The following is a 23,023-nucleotide window of genomic DNA, read 5'->3' on the forward strand; positions in this document are numbered from 1 at the left end:
GATCTGCCTGTTCTGTTCCCTACTCTGTCTCTGGTGAAGCCTCTCACCACCCCTGAGCCTCTGGCCTGTACCCCAGTTCTGTGTGCAGAAATGAAAAAAAAAAACAGTGGAGGGAAGGAAATGCACTGGATTATGGTGATGGCACATGGGTGATTTGGTGATGGGAAGCCCACAGGGATTACAACTGAGATGGAAAACAGCACAAAATGATGTAAAAACAAACTATTATATTACAAAAAAAAATTAGAAATGGACATCACTTTTAAGGTGGAAAAAAGAGGAAATATTTGACAAAATACTTTTTAAATGCATGGTAAGAAAGAATGCATGTCCCAAGAAAGATACTAGAGAAATTCAAGAAGTGGTACTTAACATGGGATCAATGACTTCCTGTTTAATGACCCTTAATAGTACACAGAAAATTATGTGATGTGTCACAGATCCACATATATGCACATTTTCTGGTTAGAGGACTTATCAGACAGTTAAATAATTTCTCCAAAAGACTAGGTAAACAGACAAAAACCTGCACTGAGAAGGAAATTTTATTCCATTATAGTACTTAGGAAAGACTGTGGAGACGTATCATTTGGAAGATAAGCAAAATCTGGGTATTTGGACATAGGGGTAGAGTGTGAACAGGATGTTCTTAGTTAAAGAAAAATAAAAACAGAAATGGAAGTAGTTTCTGCATTCAATTTTTCCTCATTTGCCTTAAGTTGCATACTTACAGTAAACCTCTTCTTCTTCTCTCTGTGTTCATCAGAGCTGGGAATGCTTACACTGGGGCAGCTTTCCTTGTAGTCCATGGTATTATATTTTTGGGTGAACTGCCTCAAATGGACACCAAAAAATGAGTTCAAATAGTCAGCAGAGGACAAATACGAGTAGCTATTCCAAAACATAAAACCTCTTGTGGCAATGTTCAAATTCCATCATGCACCTTAACCAACAGAAAAAAAAAGGGGGGGGGGTTAGCAAAACATTTAAAAAATATCATGATTTGCCTGTCATTCCTGGCTCACAGGACCCAATTTATGCTTATTCTGACAGTGAATTAACTCTTGGCTACAAGTCTCAGCCCAGGTTAGAAATTTAGCTTCTATTATCTCTATCAATAGCTAAGCCACAATCAAACACTGACATCCCATCTACTTTCTTACTACTAAAAAAAAATTCTGGAAGCTTATACACACCACAGTTCACACAAAGTTAGAGCTAAAAGACTCTACTGTAATGGAGTCAGTGCAGCGTTCTTCTATGGTTTTCAGATTTCTTGTATCAAGATGACCAGTTGGCACCTGTTCAGATTAGGATACTACACAGCAGGTATTTACCTGCATTGTACGAATGAGGCAAATGAGACACAGAGAGATTAGAGAATTTACCCATGTAGGACTTGGACCCAGACTGGCTGGCACCAGACAATTAACCACTGCACTGTTTCATTTTAACAGCTGCATATAAGTCTTATGCACTGGACCTCTGGTAAGATTTTTATACAGAATAAATGCAATACGTTAATACTATCATTCAGTCCCTGAACCAAGGGCTCCAGATGTCCCAATGATGACAATTTGCTGCACAGTGACCCAAACTCTGCATTAACACCAAATAACAAACCCTAGGGAAAGGTCAGTTTGCCATTTTCCCTAGATAATTAATTTCAGGAAGTTGTCTGACCAATCTAGTAATTCTAAGTAAATTATGTATCTAAGTAGTGATTATAAATACCTATCAGAACCTCAACCTCCCCCCCCCCCAGCAGATACAAAGATGCAAACTACCTCAATAAACATAATGGGGAAAGGGGGTTTGCCTTGACTCAAATGTACTTAGTTGGATTTGCTGCAGAAATAGTCAGGAGGTACCTGAATCAGTTGTTTTAAAAACATGGTAATGTGAACTGATGAAACTCAACAAAAATAAACAACCCCATCAAAAAATGGGCAGAAGAGCTAAAAAAGACACTTCCCAAAGAGGAAATGCAGATGGCCAACAAGCATATGAAAAAATGTTCAACATCACTCATAGTAAGGGAGATGCAAATTAAAACCACAATGAGATACCACCTCACCCCAGTGAGAATGGCACATCTTCAAACAACTAGCAACAACAAATGTTGGCGAGGATGTAGAGAAAAAGGAACTCTCCTGCACTGCTGGTGGGAATGCAAACTAGTACAACCACTATGGAAAACTGTTTGGAGGTTCCTCAAACTGCTAAACATGGAGCTTCCCTATGACCCAGCAATCCCACTCCTAGGTATCTACCCAAAAGACACAAAAACACTGATTGAAAAAGATACCTGTACCTCCATGTTTATTGCTGCTTTATTTACAATTGGAAAAACATGGAAGCAGCCCAAATGCCCAAAAGTAGATGACTGGATAAAAAAGATGTGGTACATATATACAATGGAATATTACTCAGCCACCAAAAAAAGAGAAACACATGTCTTTTGCAGCAACTTGGATAGAGCTGGAAAAGATCATGCTTAGTGAGATAAGCCAGAAAGAGAAAGAAAAATACCGGATGGTGTCACTCATAGCAGGAGTATAATGGACCAGGCGAGAAAATAACAAAAATAGTGAACAACCATATACCAGAGACATTTTGCAGGGGTGGAGTGGGGAATGGGGTCAAAAATGAGGGTGGGGGGAGGGAAATGCACGGGACTATGGTGATGGCACATGGGTGACTTAGTGATGGGAAACCCGCGGGGATTACAACTGAGATGGAAAAAAAATGTACAAAATGATGTAATGATAAACTTTTGTAATAATAAAAAAAAAACCAAAAACATGGTAATGTAACTGGCCCCTTCCAAACTCAGGGTCCAGCATTTGGCTGCCTTAGGCTCCTATTAGACCAGATCAGCCACCTAAGCAAAACCTTGCCCTAATCACAGAGCTCTACTGATAAAGAATTAGGACAAGTAGAACTCATAGCTATGCTAAAGTAGTTTAGATTTGTTTGGGAGCCTCAGGATTTATATATTAGCATACCTTTTCCATCCGCAACAGAAGTGATAAGAGAGCAGTGATTATGGTGGTGCACTTTGGCAGCTGCCCCTTAAGAATGTGGGATTTAGGGTGGGAGGTCCTGCAGTCCTGTATTATGTATGAGCTACAATGTTTTACCTCAATATGCATGATGCACAGGAGGAGAACTACAGAGTAGGCCTGAGGTCTACTTTTTGCAAGGGACAATATGGTATGACATTAACTAGCATCAGGATTTGAGGAGGAAGAAAGCAGCAGGGGGTAGGATACTGTTTTATATGTACCCAGGGAACATCTAAACATACATGTACAGCTGGTGGTTAGTGCAGAAGCCAAGCACTCAAATCTAGGCTAAAGATCCCAGTTAGGCAGGTGTGCCAGACAAGCACCAGATCCAACACCACTCTTTTACCACCTTCCCACATGCCAGGGAGGCTGACCTCTCTAGACCGACCTAGCAATAAGGGAACCTGCCTCCCTCCCTTGCCTAATGCAAGGCTACTTAGCAGGAGATGGAAGGGCAGAGGAATAAGATACTAAAGTTATTTATTCCCCTGATTCCTTTCTAACATGAAGTGGTTTCTCTACCTCCCAGGTGGCTCTTCTTCAACAGAAACCGTTGAAGTCTCAGCATAGTAACAGCTTCCAAACATTGTTGCAAGTGGTGCTTCCCATGCTCTGGCTCTGCTTTTTCTTTTACCCCTGCCAGCAACAATTTAGTAAATAGTCCCTTTGTTAGTTCCCTTCAATTACTTTTGTGTGTATCATGTGCCTGATGCAGTAAGAATGACCCCCAGAAAAAAAGACTCTCAAAAAATGAGACATGTTTGATGAATACCCTGGTAACTATCCTTAGAGGGAGCTAACATGAAACTGATAATCTGGCATGTTATATGTCACTCAAGTTTCCTCTTATGGTACGGATGGAGAGCAGGTAGTGGGGCAAAGTGCTGAAAGTCCTAGTGGCTACTGAAGGTGATAATTTCAGAGATTTCTGATGTGGGCTAGAGCGTTTATTATAAGGAGTTCTTTTCCTCTTATAGCTGTTAAGCTGCCAATGATAAAGGATCAAGCTGAGGGTTTGATGGTGAAGATTGTAGAACCAATTAAATAGGCAACCCTGCAAAATCTCTAAACTAACATAGGGCATCGGCTGAAAAGAAGAGTAATCCTGAGACATGAATACAGGCATTTGGGTGCATCCTGAGAGTGAGTCTGAGAATGCTTAACTCCAAATTCATGAATGTCCCTGCTGAAAGTAGCAACCTTACCTGTTGGCGGACACGACTGCTAAATACGCCATAAAGTCCTTTCCAGTTATTTCACATAGGGGTGTCAATTCTCTTGACTACTTACTCACTCCCACAACCCCTGACTACCTTATAATGGGAGTTAGATGAAAAACAAATCTAGAAGGAAGTTCAAAGTCTGAGAAGAGACTGACTTCATACTGTAAAATCTTCAGAATCTTGACAACCATTACCAAGAGGAATCTGGAAAGTACATATGGGAGTACATCTAGAGGATGTTGGAAGAAGGAAGACCAAATTTAATATGTGATCCTTTCTATGGCCATGGTTTATCCAATCAATCTTTCTCCAAGGGGAAATTGCAGCCATTTACCAAGGTGATAATCCACTGGTGAACAACAACAAAAAATGCACAATTCTTCCATGAGTCACTGGACACTACTTCTGAATGGACACTAATCCCTGAAGACCCAAATGTAACCAACATATAAGAGTGTCCATCTCATTCTGAGGAGATGAAATATGCCAACAGCCCTGATGTCACATGGTAAGCCCAAGGGATCCACAGACCCATCCTGTGTTTCTGGGTATATCCCTAGTCCAGAATTCTAGTGGCAATAGACACACTTAGTGAACCCCATACTGGTTCACTCTCCCGTGTCATAAAAGCTATTACAGAAGGGCCACAAAGAAGCCCCCTGAAACTCTCTCCCTCTCCCAACTGAGAAAGGGAACCAGCATCTATACTACATCCCTAGGAGAAATCAGTACTACCACTAAAAACTTGAAAGATACAGGAGTGTTAATTCTCATTATATTTCCTTTTAACTTGCCTGTTTACCAGGACCAAAGCCAGAAAGAACTTGGAACATGCCTATGGATCACACAAATTAAATCAGATGGTGATGACAACCACAGCTGTGATTCTAGATAATTTTTTTTTTTTTGCTGAAGAAAATTAACATAACCCCTGATATCTGGGCAACTCCCACTGACCTGGCAAATGCTTTTTTCTTTTAAATGGGCAGCAGTTAGGGCAGTAAGATGCAGTTTGCCATCAACCAGCAGAAATAGCAGTAATTGTCTTTTATAGTCTCACTTGAGGGCTACATCTACATACTCATAATAGTAGATAATACAGTCTATAAGGAACTTGATCATCTCAGTTTTCACAGATCACCACAGTGATTCATCACATTGATGGCCTCATGCTAATTGGTCCTGATGAAAAAGAATTAGCATTTATTCAGGCAGACTTTAAAATGCACATAAGCCAGAGGGTGAGGAATAAAACCCATGAAGCTCAGGATTGACCAACTGATGGTTTCTATGGTACTACAGGTCTGAGGCAGGCTCTTTCAACTAAAATGAGAATAAACAGTACACTAGCAAAGAGGCAGAACAATGGGTGAACTTCATTTGTGGGATAGCTGCTCTGGCTGATTTACCAGGTAATCCGTGAGGCTGTCAGTTTTTACTGGGGCCTGATCCAAGGAATTGATTCTACAATTATTCTACAATTATGAGAGCCCTAACTTTTTTTTTTTTTTAAGATGATTTATTTATTTGTGCATACAGAACTGGGGTACAGGCCAGAGGCTCAGAGGCGGTGAGAGGCCTCACCAGAGACAGAGTGGGGAACAGAACAGGCAGATCGACGAAGTACACTGCTGAGGGGAGCAGCGGGCGGGTCAGGAGAGGTCTGCCACACCATGTGGTTACCTCCGGGGGCAGGGATCGAACTCACACTGAAGCGGCTAAGGCTAACTTACAGTGTTGCGTCCTTACCCATTGCGAAACCAGGGAGGGCCCAGAGAGCCCTAACTTTTGAGCCTCTGATTTGGCATACCCAACAAGGCAGAGAGGCATGGGATAAGGAGATGTTGATGAGTACCAAGAGAAAAAGTAAGAGTTGTACTCCTTTTAGAGTCTGTTAATAACTAGTTCATTTGGTTTTTGGCTTTGCAACTCAGCCTAGGAGAATATTAGATACTTGCCCCAGGGGAAACCAAGAGACTATGTAATAGAAATAGCTCATCATGAACAGAGTTTTATTTGATCCACTGACTTGTAAAACTGACCATACAGAAGCATTCTAGTTGAAATGGTAACAATCAAGACTGGGTCTCAGCAGGTATGAAAGGCACAAGCAAACTGCAGGAATAGGTGCTCCCCGGTACTTATTCCTCCTTCCTGGTCAGCTCTTTCTAAACCCACACTCCTGAAGAGTTTGCCATGATCAGTTAGGAGAGAAAAGGCATGCCTGTTTAATGGAAGGACATGCATAGGGTGCAGGCAGCAGCCAAAAGTGAGACAATGTAGCCCTACATAGGGATGGTGCAGAAAGAAAGTGGTGATGGGAAATATTCCTAATGGATGGAATTCTAAGCAATATATGCAATGGTCCCATTTATTAGGAGAAATGCATGGCAAAGGTATTATCTCTGCTGATATCATGTGTTCTCACCAATGAAGAGCTGCTGGCCAGGAACTTGGAAAGAACAAGATTAGAAAATTAAGTTTAACAAAGCCAGGCAGTGGAGAGTTTTGTAGAATATGGAGGTATTTTCAACATAGCACAGATTGCAAAAACATTTGTATTCCACATAAATGCCTACTAGAGTTGAACCACTGAAGAAAGGCTCTCAATTTATCAGGTGATGAAGATGATCCATCCTATGGATGCAAATCAACCTCTTTCCCAACTATCGGTTGCATGCTCAGTAGACCCATAACAAAGTGCCTAAGCCACTTTGGCATCCAGACCTTATTGAAACGAATTTAGATATTGCTAGTGCTCGTGCCCAGCCTCAACAGCAAAGACCTATACTGCACTGCACATTGACAGCATGCCACGGCAAGGGCAAAACACTCACCTGGGGTAGCATCTGTCCTCAAAGAAGCAAATTTTGCCTGTCTGAAATGCTTCTGCTAGAACAATGATTAGCTCACAGACTTCAAGCTATACCAGAAAGCTATAGTAATCCAAACAGTATGGTATTAGAATAAAAACAAACACAGCACAAATGAATAGAACTGTGAGGCCATTAAAAAACAAACAAACAAAAAAAAACCACACATTTATATGGACAGCTAATCTTCAACAAAGAAGCCTCAAGTATACAATAGACAAAGGAAAGCCTCTTCAACAAATGGTGCTGGGAAAATTGGACAGTTACATTCATAAAAATGAAACTAGACAACAACATACACAAAAGTACCTCAAAATGGATTAAAGACTTGGATTTAACACCAGAAAATATAAAATACATTGAAGAAAAAAGGCCAAAACAGTACCCAACACTGGCTTTACTGACATCTTTATGGAGTGAAGGAACACAAAGCAAAAATAAATGAATGGGATTATCTCAAACTAGAACAGGTCTCCTGTACAATGAAAGAAACTCATTAAAACAAAAAGATGCCCATGTTTTTTACAAATGACAGGAGTTGCTTTCTTTTTACAGCTGAGTAACATTGTTAACGTTCCACATCTTCTTAATCTACTGCTCTGTCCATGGGAATTTAAGTTGTTTCCACAACTTGACTATTACAAATAGTACTTTAATGAATACAGGATTGCAAATATCTCTTTCATATAATTTACTGGTTGTTAGTGTTTCTAAACACAGATGCAGATTGTCACATATTCTCAACCAAGCTAAAAATAAAGGCAAGTAGTATGGAAACATAAGTTTGAAAGTGATCATACTTGTTTTCCTCAATTTCTTTATTAAAAAAAAGGGGGAGCTAGACAAACCCCACAGCCAATGTTATCCTCAATGCAGAAAACTGAAAGCCTTTCCTTTAAGATCAGGAACAAGGGATGTCTACTACCACCACTGCTCTTTAACAGAATACTGGAAGTCCTAGTAAGACAGGAAAAGATATACAAGGAATCCAAATAGGGAAAGAAGTAAAACTATCTCTATTTGCAGACATTATAATTTACATGGAAAACCCTAAAACCTCCATAGAAAAACTAATCAAAACAATTAACTAGTTAAGTAAGGTAGCAGGATATAAAATCAATACACAAAAGTCAGTAGCCTTCCTATACACAACCAATCAGAAGATGTGGAAATCAAAAAATTACCCTCTTTACAATTACAAAAAAAAAAAAAGACAAATACTTGGGGGAAAACCTAACAAAAGAGGTAAAAGACCTATACAAAGAAAATGATAAAACACTGTTAAAAGAAATACAAGAGGCCACAAAGAAATGGAAAGACTTCCCCTGCTCATGGGATCAGGAAAATTAGCACTATTTAAATGGCCATCCTACCAAAAGAGGTATATAGACTTAATGCTATTCCAATAAAAATCTCAATGACATTCTTCAAAGAAATAGAACAAATATACTGATAAGATTTATATGGAACCACAAAAAATAGCCAAAACTCTCCTGACTAAAATAAAAGAGACTGGAGGCATCACACTCTCAGACTTCAAGCAATAATACAAAGCCATAATAATTAAAACTGCATGGTACTGAAACAAGAACAGACATATAGACCAGCGGATTCAAACAGAAAACTCAGATATAAACCCATAGGTTTATGGATAGCTAATCTTTGACAGAATATTCAATGGAACAAAGAAAGTCTGTTCAACAAATGGTGCTGGGAAAATTGGGCTGTTATGTTAAAAAAAAACAAGGGTGGATTACTACCGCATGCCATGCACAAAAAACAACTTAAAATGGATTAAAGAACTAAACATAAGCCTGAAACCATAAAATAATTAGAAGAAAATGTAGGTGAAACACTATACTAGATACACTTCAGTCTTCAGTAACATCTTTAAAGATACATCATCCTGGGGCCCTCCCTGATGGCGCAGCAGGTTGAAACACAGCACTAAGAAGCTAAAGCCACTCCGCATGAGTTTGATTCCCGCCTACCCCGGAGGTGATCCCACATGGCAGCAGACCTCTCCTGACCCACCCGCTGCTCCACTCAGCAGTGTACTTCATCCATCTGCCTGTTCTGCTCCCCACTCTGTCTCTGGTGAATCCTCTCACTGCCCCTGCACCTCTGGCCTGTACCCCAGTTCTGTATGAATAATAAATAAATCTTTAAAAAGAAAAAAAAGATACATCATCCTGGGCCTTCCCATGGGCACAGTGGGTTGGAGCGCCACGAAGCTATGCCAAGATGTGGCCACTTCTGTGAGTTCAATCCCCACCCTGGAAGTGATCATCATATGGCAGAGCAGACCTTTCCTGTCCCGCCTGCTGCTCCCCTCAGCAGTGAACTTTGTAGATCCGCCTATTCTATTCCCAGCTCTGTTTCTGGTGAATCTTCTCACAGCGCCTGCACCTCTGGCTGTACCCCACCTCTCTATGCATGAGTAAATAAATTGAGTAAAGATTTATTTATTTGTGCATACAGAACTGGGGTACAGTCCAGAGGCTCAGGGGCGGTGAGAGGCTTCACCAGAGACAGAGTGGGGAACAGAACAGGCAGATCTACGAAGTACACTGCTGAGGGGAGCAGCGGGTGGGTCAGGAGAGGTCTGCCATGCCATGTGCTCACCTCCGGGGCAGGCGGTAATTGAACTCATGCTGAATCGGCTTTCAGATTCTCAGTGCTATGCTATAACCTGCTGCGCCACCAGGGAGGGCCTGAGTAAATAGATAAAAAAAACAGATATTAAAAAAAAAAAATTTGGAGGAACAGCTGGGACTACATCAAGTTAAAGAGCTTCTGTACAAGAGAGACACTACACACAAAACAAAGAGACACCCCACTGACTGGGAGAAAATTTCTGCACACAATACTAATGACAAAGGACTGATCACAAAGATATACAAAGAGGTGATGAAACTCAACATAAGTAAGGTGAACAAACCCATCAAAAAAATGGACAGAAGAGGACCCTCCCTGCTGGTGCAATGGGTTAAAGCACAGCATTAAGAAGCTAAAGCACTTTAGCGTGAGTTGGATTCCCACCACAGAGGTGATCTACATGGAGCGACAGACATCTCCTGATCCACCAGCTGCTTCCCTCAGCAGTGTAATTTGTCGATCTGCCTGTTCTGCTCTCTACTCTGTCTCTGGTGAATCCTCTTACTACCCCCTCGGCCTGTACCCCAGTTGTGTATGCATAAATAAAACAAATCTTAAATAAAAAAAAATGGAGCTTCTATGACCCAGCAGTCCCACACCTAGGTATCTACCCAAAGGATATAAAACACATTCAAAAGAACACCTACACCCCCATGTTTATTGCTGCTCTGTTTACAATAGGGAAGATGTGGAATCAACCCAAATGCCCAAAAACAGATGACTGGATTAAAAAGATGTGGTAGATAAACACAATGGAATATTACTCAGCAGTCGAAAAGATAAACTCATGCCTTATGCAACAATATGGGGCTAGAAGGGATCATGCTTAGTGAAATAAGCCAGAAAGAAAAAGAAAAATACCAGATGGTTTCACTCTAGCAGGAGCATAAGGTATGGGAGGGGGTGTGGTAAAAGGCAATTGTAATAAAGTGAAAATGAAAAACAACAAACTATAAACCAGAGACATTTTACAGGGATGGAGAGGGAAATAAGATCAAAACTGGGATGGGAAGAGTACACGGGACTCTGGTGATGGCACAGAGGTGAACTGGTGGTAGGAAGTCCATGGGGATTACAACTGAGATGGAAAAATGCACAAAATGAAGAATGATGTTAAAGAAAAAAAGAACATGTGAATTTGGGGCCTCAAACCTAGCACAGACATGCTATATAAAGTATCTATGAGCAGCTGTCTCAGAAGTTAGAAGAAAAAGAAAAATATCGGATAGTTTTACTTATAGAAGAAATGTAGAAGAAAAAAACAATGGATCTGGAAAAAATATAGTAAGTTAAAAATCAAAATCAACATCACCAGGCAACTACAAATCAGGAACATTCTGCAAGGGAAGAGGAGGCAGTAATATCAAAACAGGGGAGGGAAGAGTAAAAGGGACTATGGTGATGGTGCATGAGTGAATTAGTGTTGGGAATTCTATGGGGACTACAACTGAGAGGACAAAGCATACATCATACAAAAAGGAAGAATGATGTAAAATACATATTAAAAAAAAAAGAATATATGTCCACATAATGGGAAACATATAAAATGTAAGGGAAATTAAAAAAAAAAAAAGTTACTAGGAACAAGGACCCTGGTATGATGCAAAGACATGGCTCTGGCCATAGCCAGGGCCTCCCTCATGGTGGTCAAGAGAGATTTAGAGAAAAAGTTGCTAAACAGCAGCTTTTCTTCCAAAATTTCCATTGACAAACTATGATTAAAAACCAGACCAAAAAAAAAAAAAAAAAGGAGACAGAATCATATGTCGGAAATAAAGATGTTGCTATGGAAAAAAAAAAAAAACAAGAGGTTGTAAATTACTTACACAAGTTAATATCCAACTAATAGGAGACAGACCTAGAATTCAAATTCAAATCAGACTCCAAAGTCTATGCACTTGTTTGCTATAGCATCCTGTCTTCTTCTTCTTAAGATTTTCCTTTCCTTCAAACTAAATCAAATTGGAGGCCTACTAATACTTATCATTTATTGTTAAGATTAGTATAAGTCAGATGTACTTTATATGTGTTAATCTGGTTGTTCCTCATAACAGCACAACTGAGGGGAAACTGAGAGAAACCTTGGTTTATGTTAAGTGAGTTCTGCCCAAGTGGTGGAGTTAGGATTTGAATCTAGGTAGTCTCACTTGAGACTGTTTACCCACTATACCAAAATACCTCTACTATAAATATATGCTCCAAGAGTCCTCTGGGAAGTAGTGAAGAAGATTCTTAGGTACTTTTAAGTGGACAAAAATGAAATTGTGAAAAAGCCACCCTGCTATTACTGAAATGTTTATCCTGTAAAACTGAAGCAATTTAAATTTTTGCAAAATAAACTTATGGCCAGGGAGTCAAATAAAATAGAAGACAAGCACTTATATAAGAACACCCATTGCTAAAGAAAGAAAAGAACATAAAGCTATGGCCACATGGGAATGAAAGTTGGAACTAAAGGGAAGGTTCATAGGCATGTAGGATTTTTCCAAAGAGGAACAGGAAAAGAATTTGCTTTCACTCTGTAAGAGAGTCACAGAACAATCCTTTACATTGATTCCCAAGGGCAGCTGGTTTGGAGAGGGGTAGATCACATTGTTCTAATCAGACCAAATTCAGATCCTAAACCTGACTGGAAGGAAGAACTAACCTTTAACATCCAGTTAGTGAATCAATGCAGATTAGTCCTCAAGACAGAAGTAGATCAGAGAGCAGAACAACCAGCCAGATTTTAAGAAGGACAGTGATATGCAAGGGTGATAAAATAGCTAGTAATTACTACATTTATAGTGGTTCTCTTCTTCAGGGGAATATTTGGACATGTCTGAAGATATTTCTGCTTGTCACAGCTGGTGGTGGGGGTGGGGGGGTTGCTAGTGGCTGCATGTTAAGGTTGATACTAATCACCCCACAATGCAAAGGACAGCCCCACAACAGAAAATTATCTTGCTCAAAAGGTCAATAGTGTTGAGCTTGAGAAACTAACAGTTATCACACACTAATACCAAATATTAAGCACTCTCTAACACTTACTCATTACAATACCCATTAAGTATCATTAGTCCCATTTCACAGATAATGGGGTACTTCCATATGGTCATAGAGTTTGTGTGGCAGCACTGTGACATGAACTCAGTTCTAACCCAAGAACCCAGCTCATACACACTGTCCCTCAATTATGGAGAGAAAGAACTGAAGAGAAGGGAGCTCTAAATGTCCACAATAATCCAGCTATAGGAAGAAAGTCCTGCACAGGAAAAGCAAAATGGCCTTTTGATTCTGCCACAAAGAGGGTCAGGTTTATGTAGCACCATGTCAGGAGTGGTTCATCTTTTTGAAATGCCACAAGTCATTATCTAATCAAAGCCTAGTAAAGGGTAAGCTCTAAGCTTTGGTCCTGTAACAGGGACAATCAAGGGCTAAATAATGAAATAAAGAGGATACATGAAAGGATGCTATCACCAGCTATGGATTTTTTAAAATAGGAGCTTATCTGGTTATTTTTAAAGAAACATTGAAAATTTTAAACTTATTGGAGGGCTGTTAAAAATAGAAATATAGTGAAACAACATGACAGAAAGCTGTCCAAATTGATGTTAAATTAAGATTTTTGTTGATAAATACTGCTTTAAGTAAGTGAACATCAAGGTACTTTTAAAGTGTTTTTCTTCGTGGTCTCCAGCTTTTTCTAAGACAGCCCAAAAACATAAGACAGCCCAAACCATAAGGTCAAAGACTTTTCTGCTCTTACCTCAAAAATATAAGCAGAGAAGTTCTGAATTCATTTCCTTCACACATCATAAAGACTGTTTAGTATTTATTGGCTAGTGAATTCTACCCAAATTACAAGGTAGATATATTCATAAGTAGACTCTTCATAACTATTACAGAGAGGGGGTTAGTCATACATACCAAAGCATAAAGAAAAATCAAGAACAAGTTTATTCCAAAAAGATGGGGTGCATTAAGGAATAAAGGTCCCAAAGGGAGGAACTGACAGATTTAGTCAAGGAAAAGACAACTCATACTCAGGCCCTGGGCACTGATATCAGAACTGGTTTGGGAAATGGTGACTGACCCAGAAAGTAAAAAAAGGAATATGGTAGGGGAGTTATGCTGGGGACAGGGGTTCGGGAGAAAGGAACAAACCCAATGGGTTGGCTTTATTTTAAACTACATTAAAAGTACCTTCCCAGGATATTCTTACTCTAAACTATTTTACTTTATGAAAGTCTACTGTAATATATAATCTGTAGCTATTTATTTCAGCTTCTCAGAATACTAGCTCCAAAAGTATCCAAAATGTTTCAATAGAAACAAAGCATGTCTATGTCCCATCTGTAAATTAAGCTCACTGCAATGCATTTTTTAGAGATTAAAAAAAAAAAAAAAACTACCAGGCTCTGCCAAGGGAAGATACATAGCAACCTTCTCCCCACACACATCACATGATAAATCAGCTACAACTTTTCCTGTTTTCCTTCCTTAATAATATATCCTTCCTCTAATTCCCACTCCACCCTCCCTGATTTTTTATCATTCTGTAATCACAAACGTCCTATTTTTTCCTAGGGTTATCACTGCTCTTATTTGAGGTGCCTTTCATTTATCCTGATTCTTGATAAAGTCCTATGAGAACTGAAAATAAAAATGTGCAAAAATATATAATGCTGAGACACAATACACAATAGTTTACAACCAACAGATTCACAGGGGTGTCCAAGAACCACCATCACAAAAGGCTGGCTCCCCCATAATTATAGACATTTAAGGAGGGAACTGAGTGATGAGGCAGAATTAAATGCTGGCAGTTATTTGTTCTCCAATAATAGAATCAAAATTGCCAGGATAAGGAGGAAGGTCCTAACTTGTTCCAACTAATATCAACCCTCTGCTGGTTCCAGGACTAATCAGCTAGGAATGACCACTGCAGCAGCCCTGTTCTGTTCGATCCTCCTCAGCCTCACAACACCGGCCTCTTGGGATCCCTATAACCAGAAAGCCTGTTGTAATACAGCTTCCCGATCTTTTCCACTGGGAGGCACACCTGAAGGTATCTTCAAGATACAGGTGAACAAAGTACTCCAAGGATGATTCCTAGAGGACTGTAATCACTGAGGGAGTGATAGATGGACGAGCAAGAGAAGGGGGGATTTACACAGAACTAGCAGTAGTAAAATACTGCAGGCCCTAAAACGCAGAGGAAAAAGCTGGTAGTGACCGGAAAATTGGAATATTCTGATTGAAGAGCATCAAACAAACGGTCCTCGTCCACAAAGACAACAATCAACCAACACACTTTAACCACGTCTCCTGAGAGAAGCTCTAGTTGGTATCTCTGCAATCCAGACCCAGAGTAATTTTTTAAATCACTGTTAAATCTGATCATTTACTCCTTTACTTACATCTTTTCCATGGCTTCCTATTGTTCCTAGAACAAACTCGAACTTCTAAATTATTGCTAACATTCTACAACAACCTACACAGTCTAATCTCTTTGTGCCGCTACAGCTGCATCCCACCAGGTGCCTTTGTTCAAATGCCACTTCTTCCAAGTCTTCATAATCACCTTAACTTAAGTGCTTCTTCCACAAATTAATCTTCTATCGGCATCCTAATACTTTTCCTTTTAGCAAGTATCAACTAGTACTGTATATTGCTTGTTCACAGAGAACTCACTTGAGTAGAGCACAGTAATTGTGCCTTACTGTCATACACTTAGTAGGTTCCATACATGTTTAATTTATTAATTCAACAAATAGGAGGTGAGACAAACTTAGAAATTTCAGTTTGCTGAAGTGAGCAAAGGAACCACTGGCTCTTCATTAAACCATCTCCTAAACCATCAATTTACCCCCCTTTATTAGATTAATCCCATTATTATACAAACTAATGTGCTACAAAATCTTAAAAATCTCCCTAAAAGAGATTTTTTAGAGATATATTTACTTAACAAATATTTATCATAGTGATTACCAAGTACAACAGATATGTAATCAGTCTGTGCTCTAACTTTTATTACTTGTATGAATGATCTTATCTGTTTAATACCCTTTGCTGAGGTTTTTAAAAACAGTAACTCAGAATAAACACAGTTACATATACAGTGTGATAAAGAAAACTACTCCAAAGCCAATATTTGCTTTCAAAATTCTTCTTTTAAGGGTAAAACTTTATTTTTAGCACATTACAAGAAATTTCCCAAAGGACAAAAATTGTAACCAATTATATATTTAAATCCAAGATATATTCCTAAGGAAACAAAATAAAACATATAAGTAAATGAAATGCTTTATAGTATTAAATCTCAAATCAAACTAGAATAAATGAAATTAAGTAAATCAACTTAATAAAACTAGAAGCTTCAACATAAACTCAGTTATCTTTTATTACCACCTTCTGCTGAAGAACTAAAAGCTCTGATCTGTACCTCAGTATAGCCAGAAAAATAAATTAAGCAATATGATTTTTTTTTTAGTTTAAACAAGAAGGGAAAAGGTAAATTACTTTCTGCAGAACAGAAAGAGGAAGAGAATATTCAGTCAGTCCTACCCAGCTTAGAAAATAAAGTAGGTATACAGTAAGTATCACATATGTCTAGAGAAGCAAAAACAAAAATAATGCTTAGCACTAATATCTCACAAGGAAATTCAAAGCTGCACATGTTGCTCCATAGCCTGTTGTGTCCTAGCGGTTTCCTGAGTGAGTTCACTGTGTTTTTCTGTTTTCACTTTCTGCCTGTCCATCTATGGGGGTGTTGACTATGCTGCACCCCTGTCTACACCTACTCCCTTCTATGAATCCCGTTCTCACTATCTTCACTTACAACTTCCCCCTACTTTCATAAGCTGTCTACAGTTCATACCACTACTGAAGCTCAATAAAGATCTATTAAATAGAAACTAAAGATCTACTAAATAGAAACTTAAATTCACTTTTACTTAAAATCAGTTAAGTAGAAGGCACTTTATTTTTCCTTAAAAAGTTACATGGAATTTATGGTTTTTTGTCCTTCAGCAACAAATACCCAAAGTAGATTATGACAAATGCTCTAAGAATGATATGTCAATAGAATTCAGATGAAAACTACTTTCAACTGAAATGAACTAGGTATTTGGGGGTGGTGGTGACATGTGAGGGAAGTTTTGAAGGCTGGGTACTCAAAGAGAGAAGCAAAAGTCCTCAGTACAAACAGGAATGACCACAAGGCCATTTTCCTGAATTCCTGCCTACATAGAGGAAAAGACCCATCATTAATAAAAGCAGACAGAAAAACTGTCAGGAAGCAATACTCCTCATGCAATTTTACAGAGTGTTACCATTAAAGTCAAATTTTACTTCTGTATTTATAAGCAAAAGTATAAATACTTCTTTTTATGAATAGGAAATAGAGGCTGGAAGAGTGAATTTGAGATCACAAAGAAATATTAGACTGCAAGGCTTCTCATTTTGGATTTCATTCTGCAGATGAGGATGTGAAGGCATTTGAAAATGTTATTTGCAGGGTTGTAGGTGTTGAAGATGGTAATGAAATGAAGGAGAGTTTAAAGAAACAAGCTTGATAATAGGAATGACAGGTTTGCAAAAAATTAACAGAAAAAAATAAGTAGTCATTTGCATGTGGAATACAAAGTAAAAGGAGAAATTAACTTTGCCTCAAGGTTTTATTCCTTGGTAACCAAGAGATATAACTAGAAATGAGGATTGAGGGGGGGAATGCAAGCCAAAACAACAGTGATTTCACTTTAGTAATTACTTCCCTAACTGGAAACGTTCACATCAGATCTATGAATTTGAAACCAAACAGTGTCTAGTACATTGTTTCTAGGCACCTAAGATTGAGCAGTGAACACACTAGTAAGTATATTTCCCCTCATGGATCTTACCCTTTACTTGCAAACAACAGATAATGAACAAGTAAGTAAACATATGTTATTACAGGAAGAACTGGGGTTGTATGGAATTTTAATTAGAAGGCCCTGACTGAGATGTTAACATCTGAACAAATACCTAGAGGTAAGGGAGTGAGCTATGCAAGTAGCCAGGGTACAGTCAGCGACTAACACATCAATTTCTACAAATAATTTCACTCCATGATGGTTTTGAAGTTAGCAGCAATTGCAACATATCTCCATATCTCTTAAGTGACCGAGTCCTATATCCTTGGGCTAGCATTCAGTGTTCTAAGAAAACTTTACCAACGACAAAGTGATAACCAATTGCCTAGTAGGTCACTTTGTTTATTCTGGCTGTTCATATTCCCTATATGGGAGAAAGGACTGCATTTTAAAACCAAAGCACTGTTAGAACATGTTTGTACAAAGCTTACCAAGACAATCATCTTCTCAAAGCAATCATTGATGTAGCAACTTTAAGACTTGTGATTTAAATCAAAGGTGCAGAAGAATGATTATGAATCATGCAATTAAGCTACCAAGCAGGATGTTGCTGAGAAAGAAACCATTCACAGGACCATAAAACTGTCAAAAATAAAAACAGTACTATAATAAAAAGTAGAAAAGCAATATCATTCTTAGATTTTATAACTTGTTCATCAGAGCTGAATTCTAGTGGAGCGTTGCCATTTACTGGTTATGGGTCTTTGGGTCTCAACCTTACCTGTAATGGGCAGCTGGTTTAATTTTTCAGATTCCTTTCAACTCTCAGATTGTATATGGTCAGTCATGGTTCCTATTAGGTTTAATTTACTTATAAACCCCAGTGCTCTACTTACCTAGTTTTTCCATAACAGTAGATAAGTACCTTTTCATATAGTACAACTTTTAAGTTATGTGTAAAGTCAAATTAACTTATTTTAAGTCTACTTGGTGCTTCAAATGAGGATACACACACTAAAGGTGATGCCACTTTAATCTCTTTTAATTTTTAAAGAGATTAATCTTTAAGTACCTTCAAAGTACTTAAGTTTCCGTATTGAGAATGGATTTGATTTGGAAGATCACAGTAGGTGATACTTCTGGTACCACAGAAAAGCAATGAAATCTCGCCTTGTGAGACCCAGTCCTTGAACCCTGTTCGAGCAACAGCTCTGCAGAAAATTTTCTCTTAGTGACAACATGGAAGGAAAATGCCCACCTGAGTGCATAATCATCATCATCATAAAAATAGCCAACATTATTAAAGATTATGTGCAGGGCACTAACACTAACTCATTTAATCCTTATAACAATTCTTTAAGCCTTGAACTATCATCATTCCCATTTAAATACAAGGGAACAAAGGCATAAAGAAATAAAGCAAGTACCCAAGTATTAAGAAATACAGTCAAAACCAAGCACTCTCCTGGCTTTATCCCAATGACACATTGCCTATGTAAACCCTGGTGCCCTTGTTTAAATAACAGTCCCATTACCAGTCGCACCCTTCCTGTAAAAGTAATAACACTAAGTCAAAATAAAGCCTTACCGCAAGTCACTACCCATTTTCTCCTCCAATTCTGAGTCAAAAGCTAGCAATAAATTTTAAAGAATATTAAATTCTACCTACAGTACCTGAGATTTCTCGAAATGCAGGGAAGTGTGTAAAACAACGTAAATGTTATCTCTCCGTTAGCTAAAGCCGTAAACGAGTGCTGCAAAGCTGGAGTCCGACCTGGTGTCTCCCTCCCGCTGGGGGCTCACACCAGGGGACCGCCCTCGGCGCCCCAAGCGCCTACCTAGCGAAGTTGCACTGGGGCCTGTCTGTCCAAAGCACACCTGCTTCGGGCGAACCCCAGGGCTCCCTTCACCAGACCCCACACGGCTCCGGGACCCCTTCCACACTTACCTACCCGAACCCACGCCCGGCGCGTGGCGAGCGGGACGCCCAGCTTCAGCTGCGCCACACTCGGCAGGGTTCCGCACCACGCCTCCCACCCCCAGCGGCGCCCGCAGGGCTCTCAGCCCTGGCCTGAACTCTGGGCTCTGCCCCCGCAACAGGCTCCGCCTTAACCAATCAACGGCGTCTCTCCGCGGGCCCCGCCCAAAGAGAGGGGTGGGGCTTATGCCCATTCAGCCAGTCCCGGGCACGCTAGGGGGCGCGAGACTGGAGAGTTGCCGCGGGCTAGATGTGGCCCCCCTGAGGCCCAAAGTAGGTAAAGGTGACTCTAGTCTGGGTGTAAGTGAACGGAGAAGGAAAAGAAGAGTAGGGCGTTGAAGATTGCAAGGGGTAAGGGAGAGGGGATACCTTGGGGTAAAATGAGGAAAAGGCTTGGTAAAGGAAAAAGAAGGCACTCTAAGATTCTTAGATTCTAACTAAGGTGTAGAAATGAGTAATATCTTAAGAACAGAGCTCATTTAATCAAGGCATTGGCACAATCTCATTCTCCTCAGAAAAAGTAGGAGTCCCACTCTAAGCCAGGGTCTGTGTGTGAGAAGTCATAGGGAAATGGGTTTAGAGGGGCAAAGGAAGCAGCTCCTTTACAGACTTCCACTATACATCCTCATTATAAAAACTGTGGAAATGACTCCCAGTAAGGATCCTCATCTGAGCCTTCAATAATGTTAATCATTTCCTCTCCTCTCAAACAACAAGGGCATTTTTCAAAAGAGTAGATCCATTACACCCTGGCCAAGTTTGGCACTAATGCCCATAATATATTGATAAAAGATTTGTGACTACATCTATGCAGAAAGGAAAACAGACCACCTAGAAGGAATCATTTTAGTTATTATTTGAATTCGGAATGTGAAAAGCAGTTTGAGGACTGAAGTCTATTCTAGATTGAATTATTATGCTGGGGGTCGGGGAAGAAACACAAGGCTTTCTTTGCAACAGGCAAAAATGATATCAACACAGTAATCTTGCTAGAATTTCAGAAGAGTGCCAGGAGGTCAGCCTAATTATGTGGCCTTAAGGGAAGTCACAATTTCCTTATCTGTAAAATGTAGACTTGGAACCCTGACCTTATGCTCCCAAGTGCTCTTCCATGTTTTAATTTCATTCTGCTAGGCCCAACAATCAAAGGAGAACTACAGTGAAAGCACTTTCCAGTCAGGAGTCACACCAACAATTTGGGAGTTTTTAAAAAGTTTCAGGGATCTCTGGCACTGCTTTGTTCAAGCTCTTCTCTCTGACTTTTCTATTAGTAATAATAACACTTGAGTCCTAGCTGAAAATCTTCCACTCTTCTTTCCTTTCAATCCTGACATTTAATTGCCAGGTCCTGGGCTTTCTCCATTATAATCTTCTCAATGTTCCTTCTCATTTTCACTGCCATCCCTGTATAGAAGACAGATTTAAAGAATACAGGATCTTTGATTTGACTTCACCTACTTTTTCTACCTAATCTCCAACTACTCTTCTGTTTACACATCTGCCTGACAGTCCCTAACGTCTTATCAACATACAGCTGACACTGCTATCACTATACATTGACACTCACTGCTTCCTAAATCAGTTCCTCTTCTCCATACTAGCTACATCGATGACTATAATAATTCAACTAAAAGAATGCAATGAAATGCTGTAATACTTGGGAACTGTAGGCTACCTATTGGATGTCCCTAGGCCCCAGACAATCTATGAAGAAAAAGCTATTTTCAATATCTCTAAAAGCCTAAAAATATTATACATTTATATACAATATGCTATCTAGGTGACCTATAACCATAAGATTCTACTTGTCTGAATTAAATGACACTAAGTAAATAATAGTCACTTCATGCTAATGAAAGCTTTGCTGGACAGCTACATATGTCTGATTCAAAACACAAGAAATTAAATTATTGTATTTGTTTTGAGGGCTAAATCTTTGAAATACAAAAATAAAAAATAGTCTACCCATTCTTTGTCCACCCACTTTTCCAGTGCTTAAAAATATATTCAGTTTATGATTATTTTCAACTTTCCTTAAGCCCTCTCTCACCCTTGCTGTAATTAAAATAAAGGTTTTTTCTTTTTCATGCAAATAAGATATTAGGAGTGTCTAATTACAAATGAATTCTCAAGAATAAGAAAAACAAGAGTTACCCAACACTTTTTGGAGTTGGACTAAGAGGTTTTTAGTGTTCCACAAATAAGTCCTTGAATCACAGTAAACTGTCTACACAGGGGCACTATATAGATTTACTATTAAGATCTTTAGAGAATAAATTTTCCTTTACTGAAGCCACAAGTAGAAACAGACACAAGTAGAAGCAGAAAGAAGTTTGCAGACTGACTACCAAGTAACAGTGTAAACTGATTTGCAATCTATCAATGGCCTCCTGTGTTTTGAAAATGTTAGTGGCACATTTAAGAGAAGTCCCACAGCTCTGAAGTCTGGCCCAAAGAATCTATAAACCACCACTTACAGCAAACCTTTATAATATTCTGGAGTCTTAAGAAGTATTAAATAAGCAGACTAAACAACAGTCACAATTCATTTTACAGAGCAGTTACACCAGAAGCAATTGGTTATAGACTCTCGGAACTATTTTCTCCCTCTCCTCAAAATGTGAGATGACTGTTAAAAGTAGAGCCTTAGGGGAACATCTGAATCCAGCCAAGATGGAGTAACAAGGACCATTTCTACCATCCACCTAACCCAATACCTCCTCCCCCTAAAAAAGTAGCCACACAAAATATATAAAACTGTTTTTAAGATACTGGATATTAGGCCCTGAAGGAGAGGGATGCCTCAGAGAGAGTCAGTGAACAAAACTTACCTCAACTTACTAACTTCAGAGAACTTACAGACATGGCCTAGGAAGTGGGGATTGCAAAAGAATCCACTAGATTCCTTGAATTGAGATGGAATTGTAAGTTAAGGAAGAATAAGATGGCTTAGAGTTCACCAGATAGAGTGCAGACAGAAAATCCTACCAATCTGCACAGGTGCCTCATGGAGAATTCAACAGTGAATATCAGTGCATGGATGTGAGGAAATCTAATCTACCCTAAGTCAGGAAAGAATAAGGCATCTAAAAGCATTAGAAGGAATACTACTGGGTGCTGAAAGTGTGCCAGGAACTGTGTTCCCACTAGGCTGACTAGAACCCCCTCAACACAATGAAGTACAGAACTCCAAAGTGCCCTACCATGGTAATGCAGAATAATTATCCTAGACTAAATACTGCTTTGTGCTGTAAAAAAAAGTAAAACTCTAAAGAATCAAACTATGTTGAAGTAATTTAACTGCATTTTAAAATACAAACATATTTACAGGAATACAAAATTTTCAGCACCCAAAAAGATAAAATCCATAATGTCTGCCATTCAA

At 39.2% G+C, this 23,023-nt stretch overlaps 1 protein-coding gene across 2 annotated transcripts in view; it reads right to left on the reverse strand.

Annotated features, from left to right (window-relative positions):
* Nucleotides 1–19,671, reverse strand: part of LOC101632183 (serine/threonine-protein kinase Sgk3) — a 58,500-nt gene extending 38,829 nt beyond the window's left edge. The window contains exon 1 of one of the 2 annotated variants that reach the window (XM_012723116.1): nt 19,609–19,671. Coding sequence is in view for 1 of the 2 variants with exons in the window: in XM_004679823.2 (XP_004679880.1) it covers nt 732–905 (174 nt within the window). In the remaining variant the exon portion in view is untranslated. Of the gene's footprint in view, nt 1–731; nt 945–19,608 lie in introns of those variants that run through there. The other variant, XM_004679823.2, reaches the window with a different exon arrangement.
* Between the last annotated feature and the right edge of the window lie 3,352 nt (nt 19,672–23,023).

The sequence above is a fragment of the Condylura cristata genome, unplaced genomic scaffold (genome assembly GCF_000260355.1).
Source record: "Condylura cristata isolate star-nosed mole 26May11 unplaced genomic scaffold, ConCri1.0 scaffold00009, whole genome shotgun sequence".
Lineage (NCBI taxonomy): Eukaryota > Metazoa > Chordata > Mammalia > Eulipotyphla > Talpidae > Condylura > Condylura cristata.